At 42.6% G+C, this 23,730-nt stretch overlaps 1 protein-coding gene across 1 annotated transcript in view; it reads left to right on the plus strand.

The window, feature by feature from the left end:
• The window catches only part of USP13 (ubiquitin specific peptidase 13), a 426,048-nt gene extending 416,320 nt beyond the window's left edge, over positions 1 to 9,728 (plus strand). Inside the window, exon 21 of the mRNA XM_063916319.1 lies at positions 425 to 9,728. Within this exon, the coding sequence (XP_063772389.1) occupies positions 425 to 515 (91 nt within the window). The 3' untranslated portion in view covers positions 516 to 9,728. The remainder of the gene's footprint in view (positions 1 to 424) is intronic.
• Positions 9,729 to 23,730: the final 14,002 nt, after the last annotated feature.

Here is a 23,730-nt window from a genome sequence, read left to right on the forward strand (position 1 = left end):
TAGTGGATGCTGGGCGCCCATCCCAAGTGCGGATTGTCTGCAATACTTGTACATAGTTATTGTTACAAAAATCGGGTTATTATTGTTGTGAGCCATCTTTTCAGAGGCTCCTCTGTTATCATGCTGTTAACTGGGTTCAGATCACAGGTTGTACGGTGTGATTGGTGTGGCTGGTATGAGTCTTACCCGGGATTCAAAATCCTTCCTTATTGTGTACGCTCGTCCGGGCACAGTATCCTAACTGAGGCTTGGAGGAGGGTCATAGGGGGAGGAGCCAGTGCACACCAGGTAGTCCTACAGCTTTTACTTTTGTGCCCAGTCTCCTGCGGAGCCGCTATTCCCCATGGTCCTTACGGAGTTCCCAGCATCCACTAGAAATAGAATTATCGGTAAGTAAATTCTTATTTTTTCTTGTGTTTTTCAGATGGGTGATTTATAACGATCATAAAGTTTCAGCATCCGAGCGACCGTCTAAAGGCTTGGGCTACCTTTACTTCTATCACAGGATACCTTAAGTGAGGTCCTAGGTCTGGAAAGCCATATACAGTTTATACCAGCTATAGAAACCTAAGCAGAAGCAAACGAATGTCGGACTACTGGAACACCAAGAGAAATCTAAAATATTTAAGTTTATTTAAAGAAAAAAAAATAATATGTAAAGCTTTATTAAGCCTTAAACTGGAAATTGCCACATCTGAAATCTTATGTCGTTTTGTGTAATTTTATATGTAAAATGGATGAATGTGTGTTACCTTTACTACAAACATTAGGAGTGTTTGCTTTCTCTTGGGAGTGCTGAGAGCTCGGAATATTACCTTTTCTTCTTCAATTCAGACATCTAATTGCACATTATACCCACACTGTAGTACATTGTATACACCTGCACTTATCACTAATGTTCAGCAGATGGTGCTGTTCCTATAAGTTTGGACAGAAAATGACAGCACATATGTAATATGGGGTTACACAATGACTGAAAAGCCTTAGAACCTGTCACCAGTATTAACTAAAGTTTACCCCAAGCTGCCACATAATACATGATGTGAAAATGGTTCCCATTGAATAGTTAGACAGTAATACAGCTAGATTGGAATATATCTAGAGCGGAATGTATTCAATTCTCCATCTCTTATTCTTTTGTTAGTAATCTCCCTTAAGCCTCTGCTAAGTCCTTCTTTGCAATCTGTGTACTTTGCTGGCAAAGTTATAGTTGTGGATCAATGTTAGAATCTTTTGAGAATATGCACTCACAATTTCATAGGATTCTCTTATGCTTTCCCTGGCTGTAAGAAGGATTACTTACCAGCTAAACAAGGGATACTGAATTCCCAGGAGGCTCAATATAGACGGCTGGGTCCCCTGGCTCAGCAATAGCACAATTTACTGTTGTTGTGTTGTGTACTACTTTATAGCTGCCACATATATCTGTTGTAAGAACAGAGGGGAAAAATGTGGAATTATAAACAGGCTGTGCAAGATCTGATGTATTTTGGAGAAACAGTATTTTTCTTTATTATAGCTGCTATGGAGCTAGGCAGTCAACCCAAAATATGTTTTGTACATGAACAACAGTAATTACAGTATTGTCACATCCAGCAATATACAGTAAGCAGTGTACAGTTGTCACATCCAGCAACATTCTCATAAAGCTACTGTACATACAGCTGTTCTAAGTGCCTTTTGCTACTGATCCCACTGCATACTATTTTTGTCATACATGATTATGGTGATTGGAATGGCTGAGATCTATAATGATAATAAACACGACACAAATGGAGTACAAGTGTGTGATGTTAGTGACTTTCTAACTGTATATAATATGCTAGAATGCTAAGGCTTAGTACCAACATTAAGCGTTTATATACATATACATGTTGGGATATAGCAGACGTATGTGGACACATCTGTATACTGCTGCCACCTGGATTCTCTGCTACTTATTTTACATATCCAGATTCAGACTGTGAATATTCTCTCTTACTGTATGTCTATGATTAGGCGTGTACACTAATCTGGTTGTAGGAACATAACCTAGTATGCAGATTATATGGGTCTGATCCTTAGAAAAGACTAGAAATAAGTGCACTCTAGAGATGTTGTCACAGAATGTCCTTTACAATTGGAACAACAGAAACTGGGTAATAACAGACAGGCTTAGAGGTAGGAAGGCCCTACTCACAAGCTTACAATCTATAGGATCCAGATCCGTTTTGGAATGTGAAGCCCTCTGGCTTGCTGTAAAATCCCTGTTTAACTTTTGGTTGCAAAATAGGAGGATAGTAGCACAAAGACACAGGGAATAAACTTTCAAAGCTAAAAAACATCTTGTAAAAGTATGTATGTAGTATGTATTGCTTTAGCTGCAGAAACCTTTTTTTCATACGTTTTATAAACGCAAAAGTTTATTACTGGAGAATCTGCTGATATCTGTCCAAGATGAAGAAGTAATTAGTAGACGATGGTGTCAGTGTAATTAGTAGACAAAGTTGTCAGTAGTAGGATATCAAAACCCCCCAATATTCTCCAGTATTGATTAGCTAGAACTCGCATGTCAGCTACAGGTTCTGTTGTCTAGATCAGGGTTGTACACCCAAATGTGTGTCTCACTGTAGTGTAGGATCAGTTCTCATGATGCTCAATGTTCAAATCAGTTATGTACGACCAAATTATAATGTCATTATTAAGGCTATTTTATTATTTATTCCTCCTATTCATGTTTCACTATAATATTAGTATAATATAATGTATTTGTAGCTAAACGTTTTAAAGCTGACTATTAATAATAATAAACTTATATTCTTAACTAATTTTGACCTACTTTTCAAACATTTAGTTCAGCTAAAACCAAAATATTTTAATTATGGTGTAACTAATGTCATTAAAAAATAAATAAAAGGCGAGATGTAATAGCCTCTGAGATTGCCGGAGGTGCGGGGTGCCGGCCGTTCTCTAACTTTTTTTTTAAAGCGTCAGTCAATTCCAAGGCATGGTTTTGCCTTGTAAATTGTTGCCTCTTTATAAAATTACATCTTGGCTAAAGAATTAATTTGAAACTCGCCATAATTAATTTTCTAGAATGACATAATTAACTATCCGTTATATTTAATAACCATGTTACACTAAATTGTAAATTGCAAGTAATACCTTATTGGTCCAGGTGGATTGAGTCCAGCCCCAAAACAGTGAAGACTATGCTGTCAAATGTTATTCCGTTCCATTGTGTTTATCATTCACAAAATACTTAAAAAATACTTTAAAAAACAAAACAAAAACCTGCTATGCTGCTTTAGTACACAAAACATTATACAGTATATAGAGAGGGAGAGAGAGCTAACGTAAATGTAATGAAGCCTACTGCAGTACAATGGGGGTCATTCCGAGTTGATCTCTAGCTGCCGTTGTTTGCAGCGCAGCGATCAGGCTAAAAATCTGCACTTCTGCGCATGCGTAAGCGGCACAATGTGCACGCGTGACGTACTTTCACAAAAGCTGATGCAGTTTCACACAAGGTCTAGCGACGCCGCAGAGTCATTGACAGAAAGTGAGTGTTTCTGGGAGGTAACGGACTGTTTTCGGGAAGTGTGTGTAAAAACGCAGGCGTGCCTAGGGAAACGCGGGCGTGGCTGGCCGAACGCAGGGCGTGTTTGTGACGTCAAAACAGGAACTAAATAGTGTGAAGTAATCGCAAGCTAGGAGTAGGTCTGGAGCTGCTCAGAAACTACACAATCTTTTTTTGTAGCAGCGCTGCGGTCCTTTCGTTCGCACTTCTGCTAAGCTAAGATACAGTCCCTGAGGGCGGCAGCTTAGCGTCTGCACGGCTGCTAAAAGCAGCTAGCGAGCGAACAACTCAGATTGAGGGCCAATGTGAATACATTTAATAGTTTGTGAAAAATAACTAATTATTAGACCTCCTTTAGAGCCCTGTTATATGTATATACTCCTATGTGTATATACTGTAAAGATGGAGTAAATGATGAGGAAATCAGATTCTCCTCAGAACACCCAGTATGACTGATAGACATTTACTTTCCATCCATTTAACCATCATCTTGGCAGACTCAAGTTTGTTTCATGTGGAGCTATTGGAGAACCCATCTGTAGTAGTAGATTCATTCCCCTGCCGTGCATGAGAACCATAGTCTTTTGCCTTCATTTGCAGAGTTATGACCAAAGTGATCTAACATATTCGGGATTAAGAGCATATTTATGGGTTGTGAGCAGCCTGCCAAAAACTCTAGAGAAAGACACAGTGAAAGATATCACCCGATAGTACAGCAATTACTAACATGTCATCTCCACTTTATCACTTCTGCCTTGAAATTAACAGTACGGAGGTTTGTGTTTTATCAATTCCCTGTTCTGGACGTAAGTACAGTTATATGTAACAGTGAGTCAGATATGAGGTGAAGACATTGCTGCATTTTCATTCATTTTCTTACATTTTCTGGATCTCAGTAAATAGACTGAAATAAAATAGTTTTCATTTTATCATTAATAGAATAGCAAATTTCTTTGTTATGTCCCAAGTTTTGTCAGTTCCGGTAGCAATTGTTATTTAACAATAGCTGACTTACTCAGCTACAGTATTGCTTAACAGAGCATTCTGGAAATGGTAATTAAACAGCTGGAGAGCTACAGTGTGACAGCAAATAGATCAATTATTTACTAACTGCTATATTATAGAACAAGGCTCTGCCTGCCTATCATTAGATTGGCATATCCCATATTGAGACATACAGTAGTGTTCCTTATGCTGCATACTAGCCTACTTACATAGGTAATTAGTTTCTATGCTGCTTTACATGGTACTTACACCCCCTTACACTATCCACAGCCAGCTCCAGTCATGGTGAGCTTGTGCCACAGTACTAGCATACCAACACCCCCTTACACCATCCGCAGCCAGCTCCAGTCATGGTGAGCTTGATCCACAGTACTAGCATACCAACACCCCCTTACACCATCCGCAGCCAGCTCCAGTCATGGTGAGCTTGTGCCACAGTACTAGCATACCAACACCCCCTTACACCATCCGCAGCCAGCTCTAGTCATGGTGAGCTTGTGCCACAGTACTAGCATACCAACACCCCCTTACACCATCCACAGCCAGCTCCAGTCATGGTGAGCTTGTGCCACAGTACTAGCATACCAACACCCCCTTACACCATCCGCAGCCAGCTCCAGTCATGGTGAGCTTGTGCCACAGTACTAGCATACCAACACCCCCTTACACCATCCGCAGCCAGCTCTAGTCATGGTGAGCTTGTGCCACAGTACTAGCATACCAACACCCCCTTACACCATCCGCAGCCAGCTCCAGTCATGGTGAGCTTGCGCCATAGTACTAGCATACCAACACCCCCTTACACCATCCGCAGCCAGCTCCAGTCATGGTGAGCTTGCGCCATAGTACTAGCATACCAACACCCCCTTACACCATCCGCAGCCAGCTCCAGTCATGGTGAGCTTGTGCCACAGTACTAGCATACCAACACCCCCTTACACCATCCGCAGCCAGCTCTAGTCATGGTGAGCATGCGCCATAGTACTAGCATACCAACACCCCCTTACACCATCCGCAGCCAGCTCCAGTCATGATGAGCTTGTGCCACAGTACTAGCATACCAACACCCCCTTACACCATCCGCAGCCAGCTCCAGTCATGGTGAGCTTGATCCACAGTACTAGCATACCAACACCCCCTTACACCATCCGCAGCCAGCTCCAGTCATGGTGAGCTTGCGCCATAGTACTAGCATACCAACACCCCCTTACACCATCCGCAGCCAGCTCCAGTCATGGTGAGCTTGCGCCATAGTACTAGCATACCAACACCCCCTTACACCATCCGCAGCCAGCTCCAGTCATGGTGAGCTTGTGCCACAGTACTAGCATACCAACACCCCCTTACAACATCCGCAGCCAGCTCTAGTCATGGTGAGCTTGCGCCATAGTACTAGCATACCAACACCCCCTTACACCATCCGCAGCCAGCTCCAGTCATGATGAGCTTGTGCCACAGTACTAGCATACCAACACCCCCTTACACCATCCGCAGCCAGCTCCAGTCATGGTGAGCTTGATCCACAGTACTAGCATACCAACACCCCCTTACACCATCCGCAGCCAGCTCCAGTCATGGTGAGCTTGTGCCACAGTACTAGCATACCAACACCCCCTTACACCATCCGCAGCCAGCTCCAGTCATGGTGAGCTTGTGCCACAGTACTAGCATACCAACACCCCCTTACACCATCCGCAGCCAGCTCTAGTCATGGTGAGCTTGCGCCATAGTACTAGCATACCAACACCCCCTTACACCATCCGCAGCCAGCTCCAGTCATGATGAGCTTGTGCCACAGTACTAGCATACCAACACCCCCTTACACCATCCGCAGCCAGCTCCAGTCATGGTGAGCTTGTGCCACAGTACTAGCATACCAACACCCCCTTACACCATCCGCAGCCAGCTCTAGTCATGGTGAGCTTGCGCCATAGTACTAGCATACCAACACCCCCTTACACCATCCGCAGCCAGCTCCAGTCATGATGAGCTTGTGCCACAGTACTAGCATACCAACACCCCCTTACACCATCCGCAGCCAGCTCCAGTCATGGTGAGCTTGCGCCATAGTACTAGCATACCAACACCCCCTTACACCATCCGCAGCCAGCTCCAGTCATGGTGAGCTTGTGCCACAGTACTAGCATACCAACACCCCCTTACACCATCCGCAGCCAGCTCCAGTCATGGTGAGCTTGCGCCATAGTACTAGCATACCAACACCCCCTTGCACCATCCGCGGCCAGCTCCAGTCATGATGAGCTTGTGCCACAGTACTAGCATACCAACACCCCCTTACGCCATCCGCAGCCAGCTCCAGTCATGGTGAGCTTGTGCCACAGTACTAGCATACCAACACCCCCTTACACCATCCGCAGCCAGCTCTAGTCATGGTGAGCTTGCGCCATAGTACTAGCATACCAACACCCCCTTACACCATCCGCAGCCAGCTCCAGTCATGATGAGCTTGTGCCACAGTACTAGCATACCAACACCCCCTTACACCATCCGCAGCCAGCTCCAGTCATGGTGAGCTTGCGCCATAGTACTAGCATACCAACACCCCCTTACACCATCCGCAGCCAGCTCCAGTCATGGTGAGCTTGTGCCACAGTACTAGCATACCAACACCCCCTTACACCATCCGCAGCCAGCTCCAGTCATGGTGAGCTTGCGCCATAGTACTAGCATACCAACACCCCCTTGCACCATCCGCGGCCAGCTCCAGTCATGATGAGCTTGTGCCACAGTACTAGCATACCAACACCCCCTTACGCCATCCGCAGCCAGCTCCAGTCATGGTGAGCTTGTGCCACAGTACTAGCATACCAACACCCCCTTACACCATCCGCAGCCAGCTCTAGTCATGGTGAGCTTGCGCCATAATACTAGCATACCAACACCCCCTTATACCATCCGCAGCCAGCTCCAGTCATGATGAGCTTGTGCCACAGTACTAGCATACCAACACCCCCTTACACCATCCCCAGCCAGCTCCAGTCATGGTGAGCTTGCGCCATAGTACTAGCATACCAGGATGCTTCACTCAGATTTTCATCAGCACTTAACAGAAATCTAACAACTGAGTTGATCTTTGGAACATTGTCTATTTTGGCGCACTGGGGTGCGGTGACATTTCCGGCAGTCGGGATCCCGGCGGTCAGAATACCCAATCCGCTGGTTGAAAGTGCTTTGAGCACCCATATCATAGCCAAGAGATTTGCACTATGCTGATGTAACATTTGAAGTATACGGTAATGTGTGCAGAAGTTGATTTGTGCAACGTATTGTTACAAATGGTAGAAATTTGTGTGTGTGACATATTCCTGATTTGTGTATACATTGTAAAGTATTGTAATATCTTTTGATGGATTTCTCTGGCAGTCACATAAAGCATAATCCAATCATTGTTCTCACAGAGAATGGACGTGATATCTGAAGGTCTCCGAGAGATGAGAACTACAATGATTTATTTCTTAGGGCACTTTGGTTTCCAGTACCTAATCCTGTTTCTCAGTCTGCTGTAACCTCAATTCCACACACCAATAGTGTTGCCTTATCAGGACAAAACTTGCACATACATAGGATGGTTGATAACAATGCTTAAGCACAAGGGTTGAGTGCATTTACCATCCTGACTTGACAGGTCTTCAGACTTAAGCCCAGTACTCACGGGCCGATCAAGGAGAGATGCGTGCTGAGCGAACCGCTCAGCACACATCTCTCCTGCCGCTCAGCACAGCGCGATCTGTGCTGAGCGTGCGGGGGGAGACGGGGGGGCCGCTCACTTCACCCAGCGGGTGAAGTGAGCGACCCGCTAGATTGGCCTGCATGCAGGCCAATCTAGCAGCGGCGATAGCGATGTGCGGGGCCGCGCATCGCTATCGCCGAGGGGGCTACACACGGAGCGATCCTGCCGATATTCTAAGCAATCTAGTCAGATTGCTTAGAATATCGCTCCGTGAGTACCCCCCTTTAAGAATTTCTTGTTTCCTATGACCTGTAATTATAATGTTGTCATTCCTGAGATATAACCAATAGGATGTGGGCTGTGGAATACTGGTTACACTCACAGTTGTCTGCTCTTGCCTTACTTTTTGAGCAGTTGACAGTTGTATTGATCTGATACTATACAACACACTGTATTATAGGGTATCTGGATGGTCGACCATGTTAAGGTCGACAGCCATTAGGTCGACCACTATTGGTCGACATGGACATATGTCGACACAGGGCAGGTCGACACATGAAAAGGTCGACATGACTTTTTTTTTTTTTTTAATAGATTTTTAACTTTTTCATACTTTACCATCCACGTGGACTATGATTGGGAACGGTTACCCGTGCCGAGCCATGCAAGGGGACGCGGTACACTAATTGGGGTTCCTGGTCATGTAATTGAAAAAATGACACCAAAAACAGTTTTAAAAAAATCCATGTCGACCTTTTCGTGTGTCTGCCTGTCCCGCGTCGATCATTTTCATGTGTCGACTATTAGTCCACGTCGACCATGTCTATGTCGACCAATAGTGGTCGACCTAATGAATGTCGACCTTAACATAGTCGACCATTCATACCAGAACCTATTATAGACCTCTGTGCTAGAGATAGCAGCAATATCAAGATGTAAGTAATGTCAATACAATTATATATAATGGAACTTTATGACACAATACACAGGAAAGGCTACCTGTACCGTCTTGATTTGTTCAGTATTTATAATTAACTATTTTCAGAATGTCTTTATGATGCTGGTCCCTCCTGACAGGTAAAATGCAGTGAATGAGCTGACATTGGTAAGGAGCAAGAAGACATGTACATGTTTTCAGCATTTCCTAGGCATTAGGTTTCTCCTGGCAAGCTTTATGGGATTCCCTGTTTAGTGAAGTCAGCCCATTGTTGAGTCCGGTGCACATATTCTTATTTAACCCTCATGTGACCAGAGGGCAGACAATACTTACATCTGACGTTGCCTGCTCTTCTAGCAATTATGTACTATGCAAGATTTTTAAGGGGTAGAACTGATTCTATGGCAATCAGCCACAGCATTGTCTCGCACTATTGTGTTGCTGTATTAATTAATAATTGCATCTAAATACTTGGAAACTGTTACTCTGGAAAAGATCTGCAAACTGTTTTAAATTAAAATATTTTCACACATCTATATTTTGTATTTGATGTTTGATTATATGAATAAATGATTAAAGTTGAGGTCATGGTTGAATGAAGTTTTAAGGAGAGTCTACACTTATTCTACACATGATTCCAAAAATCTGAAATGCACTATATTTAAGGTACTTTGACTAATACATTTACCATTATATGGAAAGTACTGCTGCAGACCTGTTGACATTTGGGATGAACTGCGTAGATTTATATTTTATTTACATGTTCTTTTTTTTTTCAGAATAGTCTGCTTTCCTGTTCCTTGCTAGACATTGCTTTCAAATATCACCACATGTAATGAAAAATAGAAGAGTGTTATTCATTAAATTTTGAAGAACACTATGATTGACGGCAAGAAAATTAACATGTTGTGTGTCTATGTATGAATGGAATTAATGGGATCTGGCAACTGAAACTCACTGTTGGGATTAGTTGAGGAGGGTTAGGTGTACATAAAGTAGCCAATCACTGCAGTTTGTGTTCTTGATTGATCTCTTGTTTCAGTATAATAGAACCACCTTCTTTTAAATGAGATCAGACTGACATCCTGATCTCTTCACACGAGTTGCTTGTTTGATGTCACATTGGCCGTCTCCTGCTAAACTCTGACTGAATGTCTCTTCATTGTCCACTGCAAGGACGTGCGGTGAGCTAATAGCTCAGGAGGCACTGGCTAGCACCAGAGCCAGATTTACATGCAATATATGATCCAAAGCATACATCTGGGCAATGTCGGACTGGGGTATGTAGGGCTCACCGGAGGGATGCAGTGGTAGAGGCCCATGTTAGGGGTGTGGTCAGTCTCTAGAGGGGGTGTACCCAGCCACCACATTGGTTTGCCTAACCCTTTTGCAAGTGTTGGTCCCCTAGATAAATATATACAGTAAATACTGTAGTGCATGCAAGATTATGTACTAGATTAGTAACAGTACAGTCTGGAACCTGATCCCTAGAGGAGGGGAAGGGGGACCCAGGCAGTATGGCCCACCAGTGGTTTCCCCTGTACCCCTGTGGGCCAGTCCAACCCTGCATCTGGGCATTATACACAGGCACAGCAGTATAAATTCCTGGACATTTTGTGAGTTTTGATCAGAGATGTGCGGAAAAGATACACAGGTGAGGCACTGCCTCACCTGCCATAGACTTTTTACTCCAGAGTTTTAGCTATAAAAATTATTAGAATCATGCAAAAAAAGATATTTCAAACATATTCTTTGTATTTTTCATATACTTTATACAGTGAAAACTCTGGCACAAACGTTAGTATGACAGGAAAGGCTCTGCCTCACCTGCTTCACCGCACGTATCCAGATATGCCTGTCCACAGAATCACCCTGTGATATTTATTGGAGAAGTGTGCAAGAGATCAGAGTAAAAATAGTGACAATTTTCAGGAATGTGTCAACAACAGAAGCTGAAAGAATAAAGAGCAGGTGATTGACTAACCTAGCTACAGATTTGTACTCTGTAGTAACCCTCAGACAACAAGAAAACTTACTTTGATAAATGTAGTGCACAGTAGACTATACCAGGCAGTTTGTATTACTATTTAGATTATTCCTAAGTGGGTAAAGCAGGGTGGATGCTGAAATGAGCACAGATGGTATAGTGAAAGCTGCCTCCCCTTTGTGATTACCATAGAGATTTTAATCCCTTTCTGTTTCATCTGTACTCTGGGCCTGATTCCGATTTGTAAGGTATTGCACAGCCGCAGGGAAGTGGCAGTGCAATTCTGTACAAATAAAATGCAAATGCAGCAGGAGGCGTAGGAGATAGACTCCTCCCGTATGCATCTGCGAGATCCGAGTGCTGTGCCTGTGCACTCACAAAAACATCGGCTTTGTACGTAAACAGAAGTCAACCAACGGGGAATGGTAACATACAGTAGTGTAAAAACCAGTTTACATGTACAGTTACAGTGTTTCAGGCAAGCATATTATACTTCTAAATGAAACAGTGAGCGGTAATGTTTCATTTGGAAATTGGTAGACCACAATTGTGCTTAAAGTTTTGTATCCTTCATAAACTAACTTAATCTTGTGTTACCCTCAAAAGGCAAACAAATAATATACAAAATATCAGCATTCCAGTTCAAATGTGGCTATTGACTATAACATAAATCGGAAATCATACTCAAGGTCAGTTTGAATGAATACAGACATACTAGGAATGTGCAATATGTTTCCGGATGCACAAAAAGTATTATATTTACAAAGTAAACATTACATTTTTTCAAGGTATTCACCAGAGAAGTCTATGCAAAGTTACATGTGCTCATACCACTTGGTGAAGCAGCTGGACCAGTCTGAAGAAGATAGGTCTTCTATAAGCTGGATGAAGGTCTCCACTGCAGCTTCCAGGGACTCAAAATGAATCCCACACATCTTGCACTTGATTTCTGGGAACATGAAGTCGCAGGGGGCCAGGTTTGGACTGTATGGCAGATGACCATGCTCCTGGTTACATTCATGGGCAAGAAAATCTACCACTTTCCTGGACTTGTGGGCAGGTGCATTGTGATGGACACCATGAGTGCGAGTTCTTGGACAGCACCTGGAAATGACTTCTAGCACTTGCAACAGGCAGCGGTTGGTGTACCAGTCCCCAATATCAGTGTGCTGCTGCATAAGTGGTAGGGTAGTTACATAAGTGTTGGCCACAAAAACAGCCACCATCTGCTTGACCACACTGTGCTTACATCCGAACTTCTGTGGCAGCGCACCGCCAACTGGGGTTCACTGGGCAACTTGTTTCATCTTGGGGTCCGAACTGTAAATCCAGGATTCATCTCCACTGATAATCTCCCAGACAGAGTTTGAGTGACTGCCATCAAACCTGGCCAGCATGTGGCGGTACCAAGTCACCCAAGCCTACTGCTCTCAAGTCAGCTGATGGGGCACCCAGTGTATAGAAATCTATCTCAGTCCAAGCATTTCATGGAGAATCAATCAGATGGATCCTGATGAGATGCCACAGTCACCCTGGGGTCCACTTCAGCTATAGCCCACATAGCAGCAACGTCTCGGGAATGGTTGACATTGGTCGGCAGCAGCAATCCTCTTTTTCCAGGGACTATCTGCCGCAAAATTCTGAAAACAACTCAAACACTGATTCAGGACGGTGCTTCCTCCCCAAAGCAGCTTGCAGTTGGTAAAAACTCTTTAGCTGTCACAAGCTACTCTAGAAGTCTTAGAAGATCATGACTTTCCAGTGGCCTTTTGAGCTCCATAACGAGTTCATGAAGGAAGTGAACATGCTGACTTCTTCGTGCGCAGTTCTACTTATGGACCTTATTCAGGTTTGTTAGCAATCCAATAAAGTAAGCAATTGGGCAAAACCATGTTACACTGCAGGTGGGGCAGATGTAACATGTGCAGAGAAAGTTAGAATGGGGTGGGATAAGTTCAAACTGAAATGTAAATTACAGTTTAGACATTAAGCAGCCAGTGTTTCCCATGCACAAAAACAATATAATCCACCCAAATCTAAATCTCTCTGCACATGTTACATCTACCTCAGCCGCTGTGCAACATGGTTTTGCACAATTGCTTACTTTTTTTGGTTTGCTAACAAACCTGAATAATTTCCTAAATACAGTTCTGTACCTTGACATTTCACAAGAACTAGTCATAGATTACAGTTCACAACCAGACAGTCAGATTGTGTCTATTCTACCTATGCACTGCACATTTGGAAACCCTTGTACAGTGTATATAAATATAGTATTACAGAATATGTGTATACTTTATACAAGGTCTGACACAGTTATATAGGGTGCAGTGTATTATTCTTAACTTACTAAATCTGTCATGTGAATTCATATCTAATGTAGCGATGTGTAAAAATCCTTAATGTTTAAGTAAATTGGGATATGGCTGGGGTGAGAGGACAAATGTCAGTGGTTAAGCACTGTCATGATTTCAGCTTCTTCAGATTAATTAGAAAAAATGTATTTAAATGTGGTCACAACTCCTAAATACACTAAATTGCTTCTAGCTAATTAGCAATGCTTTAAAGTAGTTTTGATGTAGGCTTGCTTTCTGTCATCCAGTTTGATTGTATATGCACAGATACCTGGTTATACAGAATATATATGTTTAATGCCTAGTGACCCTAGTCCACAGAGCCTGAAAGATTGGGAAATGCTTTGGTTGGAAAGGTCTATATTTGGGTACATATATATTTGGACTCATGCTTTGGTTGGAAAGGTCCACATTTGGGGTATACTGTCTGGGAGACTCCCAATTTTTGGGGAAGTTCACTGGACCGTAGAAGTGTGAATAGATGTCCCACATCCCACTTACTCCCTAATGAAATGGGCAGGATGGGGAGATTATCACCATGACCCCTCTTTTAAGACCCATGATTTGTGGGATTATGCCATGATGGGTTTTTAATGTTACATAAAGCCCAACACCAGCCTCCTCATTCGCCAGCCACAACTCCTCTCAGGGCTTTCTCCAAGAAAGGAATTCAAAAATGTACGTAATTATGATCTGGAAGTCACTCCAAGTTCAGTGTTCAAGCTTTATACAGAAATATAATACACACAGCAATACTTTACATAATCCATATTTGAGAAGACCTCTATAAATATATAACATCTGTCAGCAAAGTATAGTAAAAGGTATGTAACAACTGCGCTGTATGTGACTAAAAGCTGCTCAGTTTAAAAATAGTACAATTCGGAACATGTAACGAGCGCTAACATTTATAAATTAAAATATGTATTGCCATGGGTAGTTTATGTGTGAAAAGTGGCACCTGTAAAAAAGACTTTCAGTTAGTTTGGCAGTATGTTTACAACTCCTTTATGGAGTGAGTGGTTTGAGCTCAGTCCGTACCAATTCACAGTTTGTATTGTGAATGTGCTAACTGTCCCTACCTCCTAGTCAGTCCCGTACACAAGAAGATGTTGTGGTCCTTCAGTCTCGATCCGCTGCGTCCAGCGGTGAAGGATCGCGGCTTGTTGTCGGGTCGCGTCTCGATTACGTCACACTGCGGCTAGGCGTCGGGAAGTTCGGGCTGGAAAGGTGATGGTCTGTAGCTCGATGCCTCCAACACGTTTCGTGCGTCTCCGCGCACAAACCACTCAATCCATAAAGGAGTTGTAAACATACTGCCAAACTAACTTAAAGTCTATTTACAGGTGCCACTTTTTACACATAAACTACCCATGGCAATACATATTTTAATTTATAAATGTTAGCGCTCGTTACATGTTCCTAATTGTCAGCAAAGTATATTGGTCAATGACGACTCATAAGGAACCTATAGAGCTAATAGTGCTCATTTACAGAGTGTGCATATGCAACTTTTTCCCTACAAACTACTTTTTTCAACTGCATATTCACGCCAAAAATGATAGAAGACAAAGGAATGATGCTGTCCAATAGCTAGAATAGCTCAGTCAGCAGAGCATCAACCTTCAGTGGCAGGTTCTCTGGTTTGAAGAATGACAAACTTTCAGTTTAGAAGGGAGTGTAAGATAATTACGATAAGGTAAACTTAGGGAAGACAGAACCCTCCTCGGAACAGGAGGGGCTTTAGTAATTTTTAGACCATGCAAGTGGTTTTGCTTTATTTTGGCAGCATGGACTGTGAGCCAGTCCTAGTTCAAGAAATACGGGTGAGACGTTATGGGAGTCCACTGTATTTTAAATAACCAGCACCAGGCTCTTACTAGTGGAGGCGGGGGGGGGGGGGGGGGGGGAGTTTGAGTGTAATTCCACAGCAAGGAGACACTCATCTCCCTACTAGTCAGGCCAGGGATTCCTGGGCTTCCAATAAAGGGCTCCCTCCTTTCCATGGCACCCAAGGCCTCGCCCGAAGCCCGAGGCTATCCACGGCACACCTGGGTGGTGGGTGCAGAGTTAATAGCATTTTAGTTAAAGTTAGATTAATATTGTCTTTACAGGATGACTACGTGCCCGCCGATACCTATAGTCCCCCTTCAAAAGAAATATTAAAATAAAGACAGTACACACACACCATTGACAGTGTAAGTGTGATAAAAACATTCACAGTCACATTGGGAATCCATATTCACCAATCTTTTGCAGTGCTCGATCATCTTCTCCATGTAGGCATCCCAGGGGTTAAATATAAAAAACGAAAATCCCGAACTTAGATCTAGAGGACCTATATGCTGGAACCCTTGTGGTTCCCATTATTTGCAGAGCTGCCAGCCAATCAGCACCCATTACGATGGGAATAGGCCGCTGATTGGCTGTGATTGCACTGACTGTCAATACCAGCCTGAGCTGTCGCTGATTGGCTGGCTGCTCGGCAAATAACAATAACCACAAGGGATACGACATTTGCGGAGGGGAGCTGTAGCAGTACCCCCCGCTAGTAAGAGCCAAGTGTTGGTTGTCACACCATTTTTTTTTTTTTTTTTTTTTTACAAGTTAACTCTTTACTATACTTACAACACATAAGCCTGCACAGATCTCCCTGGTCCGTGCAGGCTTCGCACCGCATACACTGCTTTAGCTCAGCTTAATTTGCACCTCACAACACTCCACAAATCGACTCAATACACCATTGAAAGACAATACGCCAGCCAAAATTATTATTAGTAAATCTGCGAATTGCGGTGAAAAATGTTTCAGTGATAAGGGAAAATTAGGTATCACAGACCAAAACAATTATTAGTAAATTTACCCCTTACAATTAATTCAATGTATATATATGCTAATACTGTTTCCTTAAGATTAAGCTATGTGTGCGAACCCATGTGTAGCAGAGCTGTACAAACAGATCTTGTGCAGCCCAGGCCTTACTCAGCCGCTGCAATCACATCAGCCTGTCCGGGACCGGAATTGACGTCAGGAACCCTCCCTGCAAACGCATGGACACGCCTGCATTTTTCAAAACACTCCCAGAAAATGGTCAGTTGCCACCCAGAAATGCCTTCTTCCTGTCAATCTCCTTGCGAACGCCGGTGCGAATGGATCCTTTGCACAAACCCATCGCTGAGCGGCGATCCGATTTGTACCTGTGCAACGGACCTGCACATTGCGGTGCATAGGCATGTGCAGTTTAGATCTGATCGCCCGCTGTACAAATAATGCAGTTAGATTTGGGTGGATTATTTTGTTTCTGTGCAGGGTAAATACTGGCTGCTTTATTTTTACACTGCAATTTAGATTTCAGTTTGAACACACCTCACCCAAATCTAACTCTCTGCACATGTTATATCTGCCCCCCCTGCAGTGCACATGGTTTTGCCCAACTGCTAACAAATTTGCTTCTGCAATCAACTCTGAACTACCCCCATAGTGTCTGTGAATAGGGTAAAATCTCACAAACTGGACTGCCTCTCCGGCCACACCTTTTAAGTACCACACACTCAGTTTTATGTTCCGGTCCTGACTTTATAGTACTACACATGCACAGCATTAACTGATACATGAAAATGTAGTTTATTATAGCTATAGTAAAACTATAGTTTGAGTATATTAAATGAGTTACTTGTTAGGATGCGCAACCAGCATTGGCATCCTAAACACTCACCAGTGTCACTTCAGGTGCGGCCGGGGGGTCCATCTGGTTTATTCAAGCTCCTGTGTGCAGACTATGATATTATCTGACATTGCTACATTCCATGTTTTCTATCTGATCTCCACTTCACCAACCTAAGTCTCAGTCCAGCCTGTTAGTTACCCTGCAGCCAATCACAGCCCAGCAAGGGGTTTAAAGGAAGTCCAGCCGCAGCACTCTGGGCCTGTGCAACTAGTTACTTTGTAGGTCCAGTGTTATCTCTTCAGCCGGTAGCCAGTCTAGTTCAGCTGTATTCCTCAGCTGATAGCAGTTCGGTCCAGCAGCATCTTTTCAACAGGTAGCTAGTTTGATCCAGCTGTATTCCTCAGCCGGTAGGCAGTCTGGTCCAGCAGCATCTCTTCAGCTGGTAGTCAGTCTGGTCCAGCAGCATCTCTTCAGCCGGTAGCCAGTCCGGTCCAGCTGTAATCTCCAGCCAGTCCGGTTCAGCAGCATCTCTTTAGTTGGTAGCCAGTCCAGTTCTGTTGTATTCCTCAGCCGTTAGCCAGTTTGGTCCAGCAGCATCTTTTCAGCAGGTAGATAGTCTGATCCAGCTGTATTCCTCAGCCGTTAGCCAGTCTGGTCCAGCAGCATCTCTTCAGCCGGTAGCCAGTCTGGTCCAGCAGCATCTCTTCAGCCGGTAGCCAGTCTGGTCCAGCAGCATCTCTTCAGCCGGTAGCCAGTCTGGTACAGCTATAATTCCTCAGCTAGTAGCCAGTCCGAAATAGAGCCACTTGGTGGTTCATTACCTGAAATATATACCAACGTCAGTTCTCACTGCTACCCAAGTCCCATACAAAAGAGCTATGTACAGCCCAGAGTCGCACCTGCTGGACACCAGTCATCACCAGGAGCAGGTAGCACTGTGCATCAATCCGTGACAGTTATTATAAATCAGGAACATACAGTACAGTACAACACAAATGTCTGTTAAATATGTTAGATTGTAATGAAACATTTTATTTGTTCTTTAATCTGTAAAGATCTTGTAGTAAAAAGGGTTAAATATCTAATTTAAATATTGAAAAAAATTATTAAACATTCAAAATCTTAAGATAGATCTGGTTCATTCTTACCTTGTGATGAATGAGATCTTGTCTGTTGGATGAACTCATGTTGTAAATGACCATTTATAATGACTCCTGCAGCTACTGCACATCTTGTACTAGCTACAAGCTGAGACATAGACAAGTCTGTGAAATTACATTAAAGCTGGGGCCATCATTCTTAGTCAAGGTCAAATCCAACTTTCCTAATGAAATTTTTTGTTATCTTTCATCTGTCTTGTAGTCTTTCAGGGACACACAAAGATGAAAAAATGCACAGCAGGAATATCTATTAATATAACAGAATACATTCAAACATACTGTACTCTGTGAGGACAGGATTTGAGACTAAACACTGTTATTTTGGATTAATCATATTTTCATGTGGGGTTGTCAATTTTGTGATAATTTTGTTAGCTATCCAAGATAATCCCAATGATGAAATGTTAAATATGTTTCCATGACAGTTAACAACACTATAGTGGAAATCTTATTGCGGTCAGGTATTCCTTCTGAGAACTGTACCTATGTAACATACAGAAAGAAAAATTCTGAGCACTAAGGCCCAAATTTATCAAGCCTTGGAGAGTGATAAATTACACAGTGATAAAGTACCAACCAATCAGCTCCACACTGCTATGTTACATCTGCCCCACAGTCTGTATTAACCTGGAGAAGGCATAAGGAAGTGATAAACCAGTGATATGTGCAAGGTGATAAAGGCACCAGCCAAATCAGTTCCAATATGTAAGTTAACAGTTAGGATCTGATTGGCTGGTGCCTTTATCACCTTGCACATATCACTGGTTTATCACTTCCTTATGCCTCCTCCAGGTTAATACATCTGCCCCAATGTTTGAAAAATAACAGGAGCTGGCTGGTACTTTATCGCCATGCAATATCACTCTCCAAAGCTTGATAAATCTGGCCCATATAGAATACTGATAGTGAAAATAATTTTGATAAACTCTGAGCACATGCTTGGCCAAAGATGTGGGCCCATCCACCGCCTCCAGGGGAACTTCACTAGCTGGGTCCTTAACATCTCTAATACTAACACATTATTTAAATGTATCCAGTTCTTACCTCTAAATAGAGTCCATATTAATATGTACAGTTCCCAGCAATGTAGGAACCTGTGCTAATTAAAACACCTGAGGGTATAATAAGTGTACAATACTGTATATACACACATAAAGGAGAAAGTGTGTGTGTGGGGGGGGGGGGGGGGGGGGAGGAAGGGGCGCACACCATATTTTTAAACATACTGAGAGGTGCTACCATGCTGAGGCTCTTAGTACCATAGAGGAGAAAGTAAAATGCGGATGCACACTCTAAGCACTAATAACAATGATAGTAAAACTTATTTTGATAAACTCTTACAATTAACATGGATTAGAAGTGAAGCTATTAGCACACATTTGGCCAAACTGTACATATGTATACTGTATATATTTTTTTTCCAATAAATTTGCCTTCATAATTTGTCCCTACTCACCATCTTATCCCCACCTCATCAGCCACACAAAACCGAAGTGCTTCATATGCCCCTTACATGCCTCTCAGACCTCTCCACATACCCTTCAGACAGGTGGGAGTGAGAAAAAGCCTTCATGATGTAATGAAGGAAAATTATGCTTACCTGTCATGCATTACATCAATTATGTAGTGATGTATGCTGGTTGTGCCTCCATTCATCCATGCCACTTCTGATTGTAGCCACCAACAATGGTTCGTCCTATCACATCCATCCAAAAGAGGAGGATGGAAAGGCATAAAGAAATGGAAGATAAGGTAAGAGAAAGTTTGATGCAAGATAACATTGGGTGATGGGTGCACCAGGGAGACGGAGGAGGTGGAACAGATTGGATAGGGGGACATAGAGAGACATACACACAAAAAGCAGAAAGAAAGTGATGGGTGCTTAAAAGGCAGAGATAGAGACACATAAATAATAGGGGGGACTTGGGGGACAGAAAGAAAGATAAATGGGGAGACAGTGAGACTCACTGCTATATGTACTCTGGTGATGGAGTGGAGTTTGAGTGGAGGGTGGTTTCATACAGCTCATCAGCCAGTGAGTGTATGCTGCATATGGGTAGCAGTACAGGGATGTTGGAACAGCTTTATAGTAGATATTAACCAAGTCTCTCATAGAAGCTAAGCAGAAGAATTCTGTCTCCCACAATATCACTCTGCACAGTAAAGACAAGATGGCCCTCGCACATGTTCAGAAGTGTTCTCAGCAGACATCTTTGGATAGGGCATGAAGCCTCCCTGGTGGACAGGAAGAGTGGAGTCTGTACAGTAGTGCACTCCTCTTTCAACAGCAGAAAGAAAGCAACAGGCAACAGAGAATGGGAGCAGAGGTACACCTGGCAAGTGATGCTGAGGTATATTTGTAGAGGGAGCCAGAGGTACATATGCAAACTTGTACCCAGAAAAGTACAAAGAGAGAGAGATACAGTGGGTGCACAGAGCTGTAGACAAAAACTGAGGTAGGGAGACTAATATGGATGGTTAAATGAAGTCAGTGGTGGGATGGCAAGGTAAGAAAGTATCAAGGCAGGTGGGTAAGCCATGACTGCGCCATCAAGGATTCCCATTGCCTTTTGCTTCTTGAATTGTATGGTGCAGAGTAACATAGTAACTAAGGTTGAAAAAAGACAATTGTCCATCGAGTTCAACCTATTTGTGGTCTCCTATGCAGTCCTATTATTGGACTAGTTATTTTTATGTTAGGACTAGTTATATTAACTATAATGCGTGCCTACGCACCATAACCTTGAATATCTTTATCCAATAGGAATTTATCTAACCCATTCTTAAAGGTGTTGACTGAGTCTGCAGTTACTACTCTCTCAGGCAGGGCAATTCCAAACACGTATTGTCCTTACTGTGAAAAAACCTTTTTGCCTCAATGTGCGGAATCTCCTCTCCTCTAACCTAAGCGAGTAACCACGTGTCCTCTGTGCTGATCTTATAGAAAACAGATCCCTCCCAAGCTCTGTGTATTGACCCCTTATATATTTGTAGATGTTGATCATGTCCCCTCTTAGTCTCCTCTTTTCCAATGTAAACATGCCTAGCCTTGCAAGCCTTTCCTCGTATTCCAGCGTCTCCATGCCCTTGATTAGTTTGGTTGCCCGCCTCTGAACCTTTTCTAGCTCCAGGATATCCTTTTTGTAATATGGTGCCCAAAATTGCACACAGTATTCAAGATGAGGCCTCACTAGTGATTTATATAATGGGAGTATAATACTCTCGTCCCTTGCATCAATTCCCCGTTTTATGCATGCTAATATCTGTAAGAGGAGTAAGGGTGGGGTCAGACAGTAACGTACACAGAGGCAAAGACAGCTAATCCCAAACGGAGCCGCCGAGAGGTTGGCATCTTGGCACCAGTTTCCTTTAATCCAGCTCTGCTGGCACCACTTCTTTAATGATCACAGCTGTCTGTGAATCAGAAGCTGTTTGTTTAAAAGAATGGTGTGACTTGAGCCATCACAACATGGCTGCTGGCCACAGCTCTGTGATCAGCTGTCTCTTGAGAGTTCTTGAGGTAACTATTGAGAACCAATTGCTAATGAATCACAGTGACCACACTAAAGTGTGTTTACTGAAACAAATATTTATTAGCACAAGTCCCTTTATTAGCACAACCTTCTTTGAGCTTGCAATAATTTTAGCGAGACATGTTAATTTTGTTAATTTGCTTGTTGATTTTTTTTGTGGTATTTTTAAATGTATGTTAACTGTTAGTTTAGATAGCCATAAAAAATAATATTATTGCTACTTTAATGCTTGTAACAGTATATATAGCTAGTGTCTCCATACTTGGAGAGCTGGGCAATCAAATTTCAGGGTCATTTTCTGAAACTATACTAAATGTGTAAAAGTAATGGTAATAATTTAGAAAATATGTGAATCTTATTTGTGATTATGCACATTTTTCACTATCTGATACTCATAATATGATAAAAAAAATTAACCCAATAAAATCCTATTTCTTCATAAAATAAAAATAAAAATGAAATTCAGTTAGTTAGAAAAAAAAATCTTCCTGGAAAAGCCGACGCAGAATAAAAATGCAAAAATTGTCCCGGTCATAATGGTGCAAACTCCCTCCAGTCATGAAGAGTTTACACCTGGCTTTGTTTGTGATCAGCAACCTTTTATAAAAGGATATAAATCATTAATTAACAATTTCCTGTCTTTAGAACCTGACAGAAATGATGATAGGAATGGGTTACTATGAAGAACATTCTAACAAAGCTCAAAGCTGTTTAGGGAATCTGTAGTGCCAGATGATAACACTTCCCGCTCAGCAGAGCCATGGGCTGAAAATCTTGCCTATTCATTACTTTTACATTGTACAAAGTGGGGCTTTTTAAAATGACCATCTGCTACTAGAAGATTGTAGTAAACGCAGTTAGGAGACAAGTGGGATTCAGACAGTAGATCCTTTCAGCAAGTGACATGAATAAAAATATGACTTTCTGTCCGTGCTCATATTGTCACCTGTACTTAGGAATAAATTGATTTGTAGTTACAAAATAAAATGTGACATCTGTTTAGGTAAAAAAAATCTGAGTCTATTTATCTCCCAGCCAAGTAACTCTCCAAATATAGACATACACTTTACATGGTGTGAGGCTAGCTTCTGCTCCAGCAGTGCAGCTTAACTGTATTCAGTTGCATGAGATTACAACCCATTACATACGACCTAATATAGAAAAGGAAAGTGATTGTGACTTGTTGCCAGAGAATTAGCAAGTGTTCTAGCATGTATCTATGTACAGTACCATTGCATGGATAATATCCAGAGCCATAACTAGACTTTTTGGGGCCCTGTGCCAGAGAGAGAATTGTTGCCCCCCCCCCCCTATTTTTCCAATAGGAACATAAGGTCTAGTGGGGAAGGGGAATGAAAGGCAGATCCCAGAGAAAGACAATGCTATGATGCCCCTTCCCACATTTTGTATATATATTATATTATAATATTCTTAGGAAGTGTCTCAAATTATGACAATGGCAAAGGTATATGCTACAATTACTAGAGCTGCTGTCACATCAAGCAGTTTAAGGGACAGAGCAGAGCTGCTGCACATGCCCTGTGAGAGCAATTTATTCTACCACGTTTGCTGTGTGTTAGTCCTCAGTAAATGCACTGGACCAGAGAGTAGCTACAAGGAAGAAGAGACAGGAGCCTTACCATGAGGTGGGAAAATGTGTGCTTAGAAAGTATAGTACTAGTTCAATTATATTTGTGTGTGTATTTATTTATTATAGCATGTTTAACCTTTTCCTGACCACTTATCTTATTAATATTATTTAAATATGTGTGATACAGCCTATACAATAGACCAGTAGTCTCCGACCGTAATTGGGGTGTGAGCTTCTTGAAAAGAA

The sequence above is a fragment of the Pseudophryne corroboree genome, chromosome 4 (assembly GCF_028390025.1).
Source record: "Pseudophryne corroboree isolate aPseCor3 chromosome 4, aPseCor3.hap2, whole genome shotgun sequence".
Lineage (NCBI taxonomy): Eukaryota > Metazoa > Chordata > Amphibia > Anura > Myobatrachidae > Pseudophryne > Pseudophryne corroboree.